Here is a 13,280-nt window from a genome sequence, read left to right on the forward strand (position 1 = left end):
CGGTAAGAAAACGCTATGGAGCCACAGTGTTTTTTATTCGGGCGGAGTTTTCGGAGAAATTATGGATGGAAGGCGAATCTCCAAAGATTGACTTATTTGACATGGACATGCCACTTAGCAATAGCAAATAATCACGAATTTCCGATTATTCTCCTCAGTGAGGCTTATAAATATACAAAGTTCACCAGAAAAGAAGTCCGCACAACATGCGATACCGCTAAGCCCGATAAAACCCAACTGTCTCTCATTAAATTTACGTTGAAATAATTACAACGACTCAATGCATTAAGTGCAATGTGTATTAATATTCAAAAACTTTCGATGAATAACCAAACATAAATTATAATTAGGTAAGGACAGCTGTACTTAAATTAGACTTTAGTTTTAGTACTTTCAATATTAGTAATTACTTAAAATGGAGGATATATTATATAATTGTTTTCTAAAGTTGGACTTGAAAATTATAGCAGTTCTGAAAATTAGTTTATGTTCTACGAGTCGCCCTGAATGATGTCAGTTCTTCATTGCTCAAGTAACCGAAGCATAGCACGTAGCATATTTGTGTAGAGTTTTTGCCGGTTCCCAGTCATATTCGCGTAAAAGCCTAGTAACCCTCTCTGCTCGCTCGTAGCAGCTTTAGATTAATCGCGCTAGTCATGGAAAAATCGACTTAGATTAAAATCTAAAATCGATTTTCAAATGCCACAGATCAAGGAAATCGAGTCTTAATATTCGAGTTTTGATCCAAACTCGATTTTTCAACTCCGATGTTGACCATTTCGTACGATTTCAGCAGCGTCACTATAAGCTTATGATAGCGTCTTACGTCCCGAAAAACTATTATCTAAGGCCTATAAAATTGGAAAGCACGCCCTCCATCATAAAGAAAACATTGCGATCAGTTGATCTTTCTCAAACATTTTAGGGAAGCCGAGTGGTTCCAAGAGGTGATCCCAAAACTTCGATTTGCGTGCATTTGCAAATGTAAAATATACCCAAAAATAAAGCTAGCATCCTTAGCAGATTTTTTGAGATTATTTTATTTTTTCTGCCTCTAAAATGCGTATTTTGAGTGTTTTCTGCATGTAAAATAAACTTGTTTTTGAACAAACTGTATTATTTTAAGGAACCGTCGATATTTTTTCCATTAATCGATATTTCAGTTCAAATTTCGATTTTTGTCGTCAAGTCGAGCTTTTCGTTTCGATTAAAAATCGATACTCGTAACATCGATCTTGACCGACATTTTTTCATCACCATCATCGCGTCACTACCCTTTAAGTGCTTAGTTCATGGATAAAAACTTTTAGCTAAATATGAGACTTTATTCCAAGATAGGTTCTAACGTATTTTTTTAATTGGCCCCATAATAAACAATAATATAAACAACTAGTTCTAAGTGCGTATGGACCGCGATCTCATTCAGTGACGAACTATCGTCCCCTAAATGGCACGCGTCAAACTCACAGAGAGAACAGACGCACACAAACGGTCCATCCGCAGCCATTTATGGACACGAAGGCCATCCAACATGACCGCCGATTTTAAAGCGAAGATATGAAAGTTCGCAGGTCCATTTTGAGAGTAATTATGGCCGGTTCGTGACACTTACATGATAGTAAAAGCGAATCAACTAAATCAGAAAACGCATCAGCATATTTTTGGGGGAAATCGGATCGTAAGCTGTTCCATCAAAGGTGTCTCTCAAAGGTAGAAGAAATGATAATCATTCACTCTAAGCTATCCAATGCGCTTCACTGGTTTGGCATATTTTTAAATTCAAGCAACGCAGTCTCAAGAAACATGATTCTAGTCCCTTACAGTTGTTTAATTTTAAGTTAAATTTGGTATCATCAAAGTTATAGCCCTTTTTTATGATTCTAAATTAAGTGAAAGTCGATTCTTCATGAGGATGAATAATGCAATTCAAAAAAAATGTTTTACCACACAACTTCACCACCTATTAAAATGTGAGTTAGAAACTTCTCGAACCAACGCAGCGTAGATTTCCATCGGTGCGCCTATTAATAGGACCAGTTACCTTCGTTTAGCCATAAACCTATCGACCGATATGAATTAAATAGATCACAGATAAGAGAAAAGAATAGTTTTACTCCAAATGATAATATGTAAACAGGAAATTTAAAGGGTTAAATTCCCGCGATTATGACGTCATTTCAGGAAATAGCTCGTGTGAAATCTAGTGCCACTACGATGGATGCTTTACGCATTAATAATGAATTAGATACAATTATAGAAGACATTTGGAGCACAAGGCCTCGGAAAATTTAAATTGATATGAAAAAATTGATACCATTCATTGCAATAAAATCTCCTTCTGCCAACCCATTTATTTCTGCATGGTTATAAATCTACCGAATTTTTTTCCGCTACTTTTAGGAACCAATAAAGTTCAATCGAACTATAACTCTTAATAAATATTGCTCCCATTTTCAGTCAAATAATTATCATTTAAGACCTGATGCCTCCCCGACTAATATTTGAGATCAATCCTTCCTGGGATTTAATCAAGTTCAGGTACCCCATAATACCACGAGGGCATGATAGACTGCAAGTTGATATTAATATAGAGTATGGCCGACATATTGCAAATATGCAATTTTAGGCACACTTTATTTTCCAAACCTAAATCGAAGTTCGATGTACATTATCATCACAGTCTTCCAGCAGAAAAATATATTGTGTTGAAAATTAAATGACAAAAATAATTAATTATGCTCCGCATAAACAAGAGCAAACATTGGCTTTTAACCTGAACACTCCTGGAAGACGTAGGGCGGATACAAGGACAGAACGTAAGGTGGAAAGGGAAGATGCGACTACCGTCATCATGAGTAGGCGAAGCAGCCGATCTTCCGAAAACAAAATTGCTTTGGCATTCGAAACGGTTAACCATCCTTAGAGTGTGGTTGATTAATATTTCGAAAGATGCCGCAGGTATAACACGTTTTATTCACATTAGAAATTTCTCCACACATATTCAAAACTGCCACAAATACAAAATCATTCAACTCGTTGGACTTTTCCGTGGCGTTCTGGATCCGTCGATCTCTCCACCTTCCGGGTTTTCGCCGCGTTGGTTGTCAGAGGTTGACGACAGTATCGCCGCGATTCCACCAGGCGTCTTCAGTGATACCTCCACTGCACAAACGCTCAATAATCGATCGCGATCGTCCCAACGATAGTTGGCCGAACTAGCAGCGTGAATCCATGTCCTGACAATAGTTACTGTAGTTCCGAACGTTGCCACTTTACGATGGTTAGGCAATGGGAGACCGGAAGAGGAAGCGACAAGAGAAAGACGAAAAGTTCGTAAAGCTTCCTTTGCTCTATTTTTCCAGCCTTTATATCAACTCACCAACCTGTCTGTTTGTCTGTTTGTTTGTCTGTTTGTCTGGTACAAATCTTGTAACTCAAATTTGACTCACTTCCTGTGAAGCAAAAACGCTGAAATTTTGCACACTTCTTCATTTCCGATGACAATACATGAAAATATAACTTTTTCTCTCCAACCCCCCTTTAACCACCCCCCAGTCAACCTATAGCCCCCCAAAACATGTTTTTGATCTAAGAAGTTCCAAATGGTCGATTTTCGTGTTTTGCGACCACAGTAAAAGTTATCCACTTTAGGCATATCCACATAGTAGGCATTTAAAAGCATAGGGGTGGCATTTTGAAACATAGGGGGCTTACCATTCACTGAAAATTTAATAAATATAGTGACTTTTTTAATACGTCACTTTTGGTTTTTCGGGGTCACTGAGTTTTTTTGCTTTGTGTCATATATAAACGTTGGTCATCCCCTGTAATCTAAATATAAAGGCTGGTTTAAAAAAAAAAAATTTTATAAGAGCTTATTATCTTGGATTAGTCCAAGCAAGGAAGAATATGAGCGGAAGAAAACATTTTCGTCGAACAAAGTAATATCTTGACCTTCATACCTCAACAGCTCTGCTAACCGTCAATTTCTCGTTCACTTTTGATGTCATCGCTACAGGGTAGCACAGATTTTAACCATCGTCGTGTGAATGCACGATAGTTCCAACGATTGCAGGCAGGGAAGTTCAACAGGATAGGGGAAATATTTCCGCAAGCATTTGCGACACCTATTCTTGTAGTTGTTGCTAAATATAATATTTGTAGCCATTAAAATGCATAATTCAGCCATGAATTTCCAATTTACGCTATATTGCCTTTCCTTATGATAACTAAATGTCTATTTCTAATGATTTTTATTTTCGGTCGAAGTGCTATTAGAAAAACAAATGAAGGTGACATCCGCGTCCTCTCAAGTGAACTGTGTTGTTGTTTTGGAGTTCTGTAGTGAAATCGAAGAATGTCGGCATTTGCCAGCGTGTATCGCATCGTAATAGATCTTCAAAATTTGGAGTATCGTAAGAAATACGTTACTGTTGCGCAGTTAAGGACTGCCCTTCCAAGGGCTGTAAGTTTGTCTGTTTTCCTCGACAAGTAGCCAGGTAAGTCACATTCATTTTATTGCATCTGCTGTCATGTGTTGTGAAATACTTCTCAAGAACGTAGTTGTTGGATGTTTAAATTTGGGTAACTTAATCCAACTCTTTAGAAGAACAGTGACATTTCAGTTTATTTCCTCTCAATTGATAAAGACATATCTTTCCCGTGGAGTAAGTATAGGACTGTTAAGAATGATCAATCCAAATGTAGTTCATCTGCTTGAAGCGATTATTATTAAATTCCAAGGATCTCGAAAAAGGAATGCATAATTTTTACTATGCTTAGTTAACTTCCATCCTTCGCTCGTCACATTGTTTTTATGCTTCTATGTGCTTGCTCCGAACATCCAAACTCGGTGGTTTGAAGTTACTATGCATTAGAATTACTGTTTAAATTTATTTAATTAAGTTAAATCATTTTTAATTAATGCCTTTATTTTTCACTTATCTACACCAAATTGTTTTGTTAGTGTAGTTAACTTTATGAATTTTTGTGTTGGTGTCATGTGAATCTTTCTTTAATTTTAACCTGGTATTGAAATACTCTTTGCAACAGTCTAAGATAATTTTCTTCTAAGAAATTACTGAGCTGTATTTCTAGTTCCTTAAAAAGTTTTGAATCATCGCATCATCCATGCTGCCATTCAGAGGCGTAACTAGGACTACGCTTGGGGGGGAGGGGATAGCCTGGGGTGGCGATTCCCCACCTTCGTTGCGGAATTTTTTTTTTAAATAACATGCCTGGAAATACATTTCACACAATTTTCGCACTAAAAAATTGACTTTAAGCAGATGCAGTTATTAAATGTCAAAACTAGACAATTTCTTTTTGTTTCTCTGAGGCTTTGGGGGGGATCTATCTCGATTCCCCCCCCCCCCCTATAGTTACGCGTCTGCTTCCATTTTTGTCATACAGCACTGATTTTTGTGGATATCGTCTAAAAATTGTTTAAAAGTGCAATACTCAGTTATGGCCAATTCACTTAGCTAATTTTATTTGAAAATCCTAGCATTTCTCATAACTTTCTTGTGTTTTTCATAGGGAGGTTTATTTTCCTTTAATTTCTGAAACGTTAAAAGTGATGTTCTCTGATTGTGTTTCTTGCTATTCTTTCTTTATCCAGGAGTTGATGAATCATTCTTCAGAACTTCATCATGAAAAAATATGTAGCACAGAACTATTCGGCTAAGTTTGTTATTCTCATGAATAATGTACTTATTGACAATAAATATTATTTTTATCTTTTTATATTCGATTTTAATTTATGTGCAATAACCTAAGATAAACAATAACCTACTGCCCTGAGGCCTTGATGGCTCTTTCCTTCAAATAAAAATTATATGAAACTACCCATTCGCTCCTGAGAATCAGTTATTTTGTGCGTACGAGTTTGCGGGCATTCTGAGTTGAAGCAAACCGACTTGAAATAATGGAATGGGAAGGGAGGTCGTGTTTTAGTGATTTGAATTTGGCGGCAGATGCCGATGCTGCTGCCATCTGAACTTATAGTAGTAAAACTCTTAACTGTCAAAGAAGTTCTGCGTGGAGTTGGACATCTATGATTGCAGGAACAATCGTATCTGAAGGCGGAATTAGGGCTACTGGATGAGCGGATTTGATTCAGTGGGTGATTGTTGAGCGTTTGTGCAGTGGAGGTATCGTCTAGTCGCAGTCGACTGAAGACGCCAGGTGGAATCCAGGCGATACTGTCTTCAACCTCTGACAACCAATGCGGCGAAAACCCGGAAGATGGAAATATCAACGAATCATACAACTCAATGTCGACGCCATTGTCACTTTTTGGATACCCCATGACAATGGACGCCAAAAGTTATCAGAAATTCACTCTTAAAATAATAAATAATTCAATTCAAGAACGCTTAAATCATTAGGTGAGATCACGGATAATATCTTATTCAGAGCTCGAAACTTCGTCAATGATTACAATATCCTCCACCACATGCTCGAAATTTACCACCAAACTGACTTTCAAACACGCACCCTAGACGATCAATCCTCAAGTGAATGGAAATAATACGGTTCACCGAAGTTAACCGTTATTAATAATTCAAGAAATACGGTCAGCTGTTAAACCACATGCACTCAAATATACTTGCTACATTAATTTTTCAAAATTACTTTTTTCTCAGAGGCGGCAATTTAGTGTTTATACTTTTATGGCGTATCATGTGGATACTCTTTTGGAACGGATATCAATTGTTTAACGTGGGCAATAATCATCAAGCTTTTGCCAAATGATAGCGGTTTTAAAATCATTCACAGCGGTGTTCCCAATGTGAATACAGACAAAGTTCCACGATTAGGAAAAAATATGTAATTTCATTGATTACCACCACGTTCACGACGCAATTCTCAGCTGCAAGTGCTATAAAATCAGTTTAAGAAATGTCTCATATCACCGAATACAAAAAAATGAAAAGCTGTCCAAAGAAGGAACTCTAAAGCATGACTTGATCAAAAAGGAAGGAGAGAATGAATCATAAATATGTGATATCCTTAGCATAAACAGGCTGGCAAAAAGATGCTCATAGTCCATATACATTGCGAACTTATTATTCGCGTCAACACATCATAGTGGAAACAAATTTAGATTGCAATTATGTAAATTATTGTATTATAATAAAAATGCAGTTCAATGCATTGCCCAATATTGATGTGTGTACTTTGAATAACCGACATCATTTTTATACATGTTTTAATATACTTTTTAATTATTAATATATAACTTGCAGAATGACACTTATCAAATTACCCCAAATAAACACTACGCGAAGTATTACGCTGAAACTGTAAGTTACTAGCTTCACGTATCGGATTGAGAATTCAAATATAATTCCCAATCAATCCTAATACCTTCCTGTCTCGCAATATAGGTAAATTAAACCATTATCTAGTGAAAAACGATAGCAGAAATGAAAGAAATTGCAAAACATTACTCTCTCCCTCTCTATTTGTTGAGTTAGCAGTGGAAGCGATTGCGTATTTGCCTGCAGCTGAAGGAGAATTTTGGCAATATTTTTTTGATTCAAAGTGCTAAGCAATCATTTAAAAGTTTTAGAGCAAGAACTTTCAAACGAGCACTTTTACACTAGTGGTGAAACATGATAAAATACAAACAAGAGATAGTAATTTCCAAACTTAAATGTAAAACTCCACAACCGCCCATGGTTTTGACATTCTACACAGACATTTTCAAGTTGAGTTAAGAATTATTCGACACTAAGTCATTTTCAAGAGATAAAATGACATAGAGTGTCGAAACCATAGTCGTTGGTGGAGTTTTATATTAAAATGTGAAAATTACCATTTTTTTACTTTATCATGGATACATCACATTTCCACCATGTCAAACCTGAAACGATTTCATAGTGCAGTACATCAATACACAAAGTTTATATAAATTATATTATGAATTAATAGAAACAAAATAACTAAAGAGCAGCCAATTTTACCCTTTAATATCCACTCAAGACATGTTACTCAGGCCATTTAATTGTAATCTCCCTCCGGCCACTAATCAAGCAATTTTCCACTCACATCCAGGAGAGAGCGCGTGCTTCCGGGTGCATCTGTAGGGCTGGTATGTCCCGGGGACGACCTTCCCGTACATGGTGCGATCCATAGTTCCCTCTTCAACCCCTTACTCACAGAAACGACGATAAGGTAAGCAGCAGAGCGCGTGGCCCGAGATAAGGAGCCAGCCGAGTAGGATGAGAACAGAATTCCCTTCCGGAGCACGGAAAACGAAAAAAAACGGTGCCTCACGCAACACAAACGGGGAAACTCTGCCTAGAACACGGACAACAGGATATTTCACTTAAAATATCACAGCACACACGATGAGTATGTCACGTCCACTGAGAAGGATGGGATCCAAGAGGGTAAAACTCGGTCGACTAATCCTTTCAACTTCTCTTCGTATTCACAGATGTATCCAACAAATAGGATTTTCAATTGCGGTTCAAACACGAGGTATTATAGTCAGTAGCTGGTCTAAAGGATCGAGTTCCTTAACTTCTCTTCGCCAGCACGTATACATATATCCAATAGGTCATTCAGTGAGGAATCGAACGCAGGATACCGTTGTCAGTAGCTGTTATAGCCCCTTAAACTCTTTTCGCGTCCACGGATATCAATCACCAACAGGACATTTAGTGGGGTTAGAACACAGGACACGGTGGTCAGAGGCTGACCCTTTAGATACTCTCTCTTCACTATTCTCCGCCTATACGGTTATGTATCTCCACTAGAATAATCAGTTGGATTTCCAACACAGGAAACCGCAGTCAAGGGCTGGCCTTACATGAAATTCTCTCCAGTTTAAGGGATAAGTGCCGTCCAGATGAAATTAGAAGGGTTCCGCCGCAGGATACCGAGATCAGTACCTTTATTTTTTCGTGTCCACAGATCTATTCAAACAACTGCACGCTCAGTCGATGGTCGAACAAAGGGTATCGTAGTTAGAGGCTGGTCTTATAAGTAGAGTTCTTTCTTCCTCTTAGTATGGGCAGGTTATCCTTCCAACATAACATTCAGTTGGGTTTTTTGCTCACAAGACTCAGTTGTCATTGGAGAGCACTTCTCTATAATTAAATGAATACGCGTGAACCATATGAAACCGAAAGAGTTCCTTCGAAGACACTTTTCGGGGGTAAAAACTCACGACTAAATACTTCGAAGGGTATAAGCAGTAAGTCTCTAAGAAATATCACGGACAGATGGGGATTTCTAACCTCTCAAAACAATACATTTACTCTTCTCAGCCACTTTAAATTTTTTCCCCGGAATAATCTCGACAAAGTTCACGCAAGCCCAAACAGGCGTTTCGGCGTCGGATGATCGTGGGGTGCCAAGCTGGCGGACCGAGTAGCTCTCTTGGAACACGACTGTCTTCGTTCGGGTTGGAGAAGTCAGTGGTCTCCGGGAGGGGTTCGAGAGAGGAGCAGCACAGTGGAAGGGCGGGGAGGGGTTAATAATGCGGGGTGTGGAGAGCCGTGGGTGGGTTGGAAACGGGTTGAACTCCGCGACCGGGGAAGGGGGGGCTGGAGAAGAGGAGGGAGGTGACTTTGTGGAGAAGAGGCCCGATGCGCAAATGTCTCCAGGCCTCGGCAGGGGGTCGTTGAAATGATCAAGGAATCAAAAGTTTGATGGCTGCGAACACGGCGGTACAGAAATCAACAGCTCAGGTTAAGCTCCAAACTCGGTAGCCTCTTGGGAAAAATTCCATCGACTTCTCTTCGCATTCACAGATCTATCCAACCAACAGGACATTCAATTGAGGTTCGAACACAGTTTATTATAGTCAACGGCTGGTCTCAGGGGTCGAGTCCCGTATCTCCTCTTCGCTAGCACGGATATATATCACCAATAGGTCGTTCAGTTAGGGATCGAACACAGGATACTGTAATCAGAGGCTGTCTTACCGGCTATAATGCCTTAACCCCTCCTCGCTTCCGCGGATATACATCAACAGGATATTCGGTCGGGGTAAGAACACAGGACACCGTAGTCAGAGGCTCGCCTAATGGGTACTCATTCTTAATAATCCTCCACCGGCATGGATATATGTTCTCACGGATACTTGGATATGGTTAAATGGATATGAACTTCTCTTAACCGTCACGAATATATCCCTCCACAGCGAAGTATCCAAATGGGTAAAGTAGCACTTGGCCGCTGATCGCAGGACCCCTAGTTCTAAAATTTCCTGCCTTTGGACACCTCCAAAGAAAACTCCTCATAGCGTGAGGTGTCACAGAAAAGGGTTAAGCCTCCCTGCCCAGAATGCGTGAAAACAAACGTATGGATTACTCTGGGTTGAGCTCTACCCTCGCCTATCCAAACCAAGTCTTGAGTTGAACCACAGACCGATAGAGAAACAGGCATATACACTCGAGGTACGAATGTAGTCAATGAATGTTATCAATGGCTGCCCTTAGACTGAATTCCCCTATAAATTCTGTACGGGCAGATTGATCGCAGGTCCACTTATCTTTGAGTCTTTACGGCTTTTTCAAGAGGTAAAAACTGCAATATTATTACTTATAATACTCCTAAGCGTATACTTAAATAATGAATCAACTATAAAGCTGCTACTGACGGGGGACAAATTTGAATGGAAACCTGCAGCTTCGCGAAGATTGTCTTAATTTTCTAGGTAATCGAAGAGATGTTCCAGCGGAAGACTATTCCGTCAGGATCTGAACAAGAGATGCAGTTGTCAGGCACAGAATTTTTCCAATATAGCCAAACTTGTCGTCGGGCTATTTTTTCGGTGATGGAAGCTTCACTCACAAGCACCCAAAAAATATAAAATACACGATTTTCTGGATGAAACTTCGAATAATGGTTCATGTAAAAATCAGTGAATAGCACTTCTGATGTCATGGAAACCTAGACGTGTAGTTATCAGTCCGCAAAGAGCGCGGGAGAGAGCTTGCATTCGCGGGCAAGGTGGTGTTTCATCAGCAGTTCATTCAGTCGCAGTTCGAGCGCAGGAGTGGTACTAATATCATTGCCTGAGCTGAGATGAATCTTCTCACTTAAATCGAAATTCTACAGACCGATATGATGGCCCGTTAGTTCGGCAAAGCAAATTCTTCGAAAACTTTACCTTTTATGCAAGGATACACGAAGGCACTCCTAACTTTGTGGACAGTCTTTCGTGTCTTTTCACAAAGATGTCCAAGTCTCCCAACCTGACGTTTCGTTCTTTAGCTTAGCGAGTCTGTTGAGCAATACTACTATACACTTTAATATAAAAGTGGCAATTCGCACACAATGGATGAGCTCCACTTTCACTGGAGAAAAATCGGATAAGTATCCAGAATTGGTTCAGAGCGATGTGTTATCGACAGTGTGAATCCAGAGACTACTTTCTCCTAAGCTATCGGAACCGAGATATAACTCCGTATGTCCTATGGAGTCGCCAAGCAATCTGAGGGAGGAGATGGCTGATAAGCAATGCCTACTTCAAGCGGAAAAACCGACTTTCCCGGGTGAAAAATCTGATAATTCACTGTATTAGCACACGAGGAAGAGTGATATCTAAATGAAGATCTATGGCATGGCTTAGAAAAGCGAAAGAAGTGAAATTTTCTCGATCCAACTCACGCAACAAGACCAGGCCAAAAGGAAAATAATGAGGGCGCATACCCTTAAGGCAACAAATAGACACCTTAAAGGCTTTTTACAAGTTTGAAGAAAATAATTAAGTATATTTGACGCCTCAAAAACTTGGAAAACTTGACGTTTACATGTGCTTCGCGATGAAATTCTTGAATGGTGTCCAAAATAAACACAGAAAATTCTTAAGGATTTATTTCTGGAAAGCGACAACCGAAAACTCAAGAGATAAGATTCGCTAATCTTATGCTCCAGCGACCAGCTCCACATCAATCCCCAAGTTCTTCGCAGAACCATTCACACATGAGCTAACAATGCGATAAGTTTCCAGCGATAATCGGCACGAACCAACACCGAGAGTGAAATGAGAACACGAGTATGGGACAGCTGGAAGTAACAAGACAAAAAACACTCACAAAGAGCGCACACCTCGCGAGAGAAACACGATGAGAGAGAAAATCACCGGCAAGAAAAAAAATGAAACGCGAAATGCGCATACTCTCAAGGTCCGCGAGAGAGGCCGCTTCGCGTGGTTACGGAGAAAGCCGAAAAAACACGAGGACTTGGACTTGGATGCATCACGACCGCGGACTGAATGGACGGCCCTGTTTTTCGGACGTCACGCGCGATAAGAATTTCGCGCACGACCTTCAGCGGGAAGAAGATGGGCGTGACCTGAGATGAGCGAACCGTAATAGCGCGCGAGCGTCGTGTTAAATATCTCCACGCGGTTACGCAACCTCTCCTCGCATATGACGCGAACAACGCGTAAGCGTGCGGACACGCGAAGAAAACAAAACACTGCCGCACCCGAAAAGGGGCTCCGAAATCTACGTGCGAAACGCACCGGATGACATCGATGTAATTCCACCTAGATCGACGGAAGGCAGTGATCGCTGCTAGTTTTCCGGAGCACGACCCAGTGAGCGACTTAACTGAAAAGCGATCATAGAACTCGTCTCAACGAACACAGCTGGCGCTACCACCGATCACACTCTCTCGCGAATAACAGAGGCAAACACCGACTTCAAAGAGGACGAAGCGAACTGTACCCAGCGTCACTGACAAAACACTCCTGGTCAAACACAACACAAGTCAGGGAAGAATTTAGCACTTATACCACCTTACTAAACACATACAGGACTATCAAAAGCAGCAGGTTCCCATAAACATAAAAATATCAACATCCGAAACGGAGTGAGCCTCAACGATAAATATTTCCCACACCAGGACCACGATAAAATTGATCGCACACAACCTGAGAAGGATAATTATCTAGCAATTACTAAACCTCAGCACACACAAACACGAAATTACGCTAAGCAGTAATTTTCCATCAACATCCACGGCGGTCTAAACTTCATTCGAAAACACCAAAAACTCCATCATCAACCGTTAACAACAAACTGCCGCCTAATACGAAGAAACAACAAATCCACCCAAGAAATGGGAGAGGCACTGGCTCACAAAACGCACAGAAAATAATTCACGAACACTTTTAAGTATCCTTAATCATCCCTGGCGGTCCAAACATGGTTCTAAAACACGATGATTGAAAAATCATCCACTGATGAGGCTTGATTGCTCCCCAAGCCGAAGCGACACCAGTGCTATCTCATGAAAGACAGACACCCTGA

At 40.1% G+C, this 13,280-nt stretch overlaps 1 protein-coding gene across 2 annotated transcripts in view; it reads right to left on the reverse strand.

Annotated features, from left to right (window-relative positions):
• LOC124159088 (leupaxin) overlaps positions 1–13,280 on the reverse strand; it is a 575,831-nt gene that overhangs the window by 535,635 nt on the left and 26,916 nt on the right. The window contains exon 1 of one of the 2 annotated variants that reach the window (XM_046534628.1): positions 8,056–9,146. The exons of the other annotated variant lie outside the window; for it this stretch is intronic. Within the exon in view, the coding sequence (XP_046390584.1) occupies positions 8,056–8,140 (85 nt within the window). The 5' untranslated portion in view covers positions 8,141–9,146. Of the gene's footprint in view, positions 1–8,055; positions 9,147–13,280 lie in introns of those variants that run through there. 2 annotated transcript variants of the gene reach the window in all.

The sequence above is a fragment of the Ischnura elegans genome, chromosome 5 (genome assembly GCF_921293095.1).
Source record: "Ischnura elegans chromosome 5, ioIscEleg1.1, whole genome shotgun sequence".
In the NCBI taxonomy this organism is placed as follows: domain Eukaryota; kingdom Metazoa; phylum Arthropoda; class Insecta; order Odonata; family Coenagrionidae; genus Ischnura; species Ischnura elegans.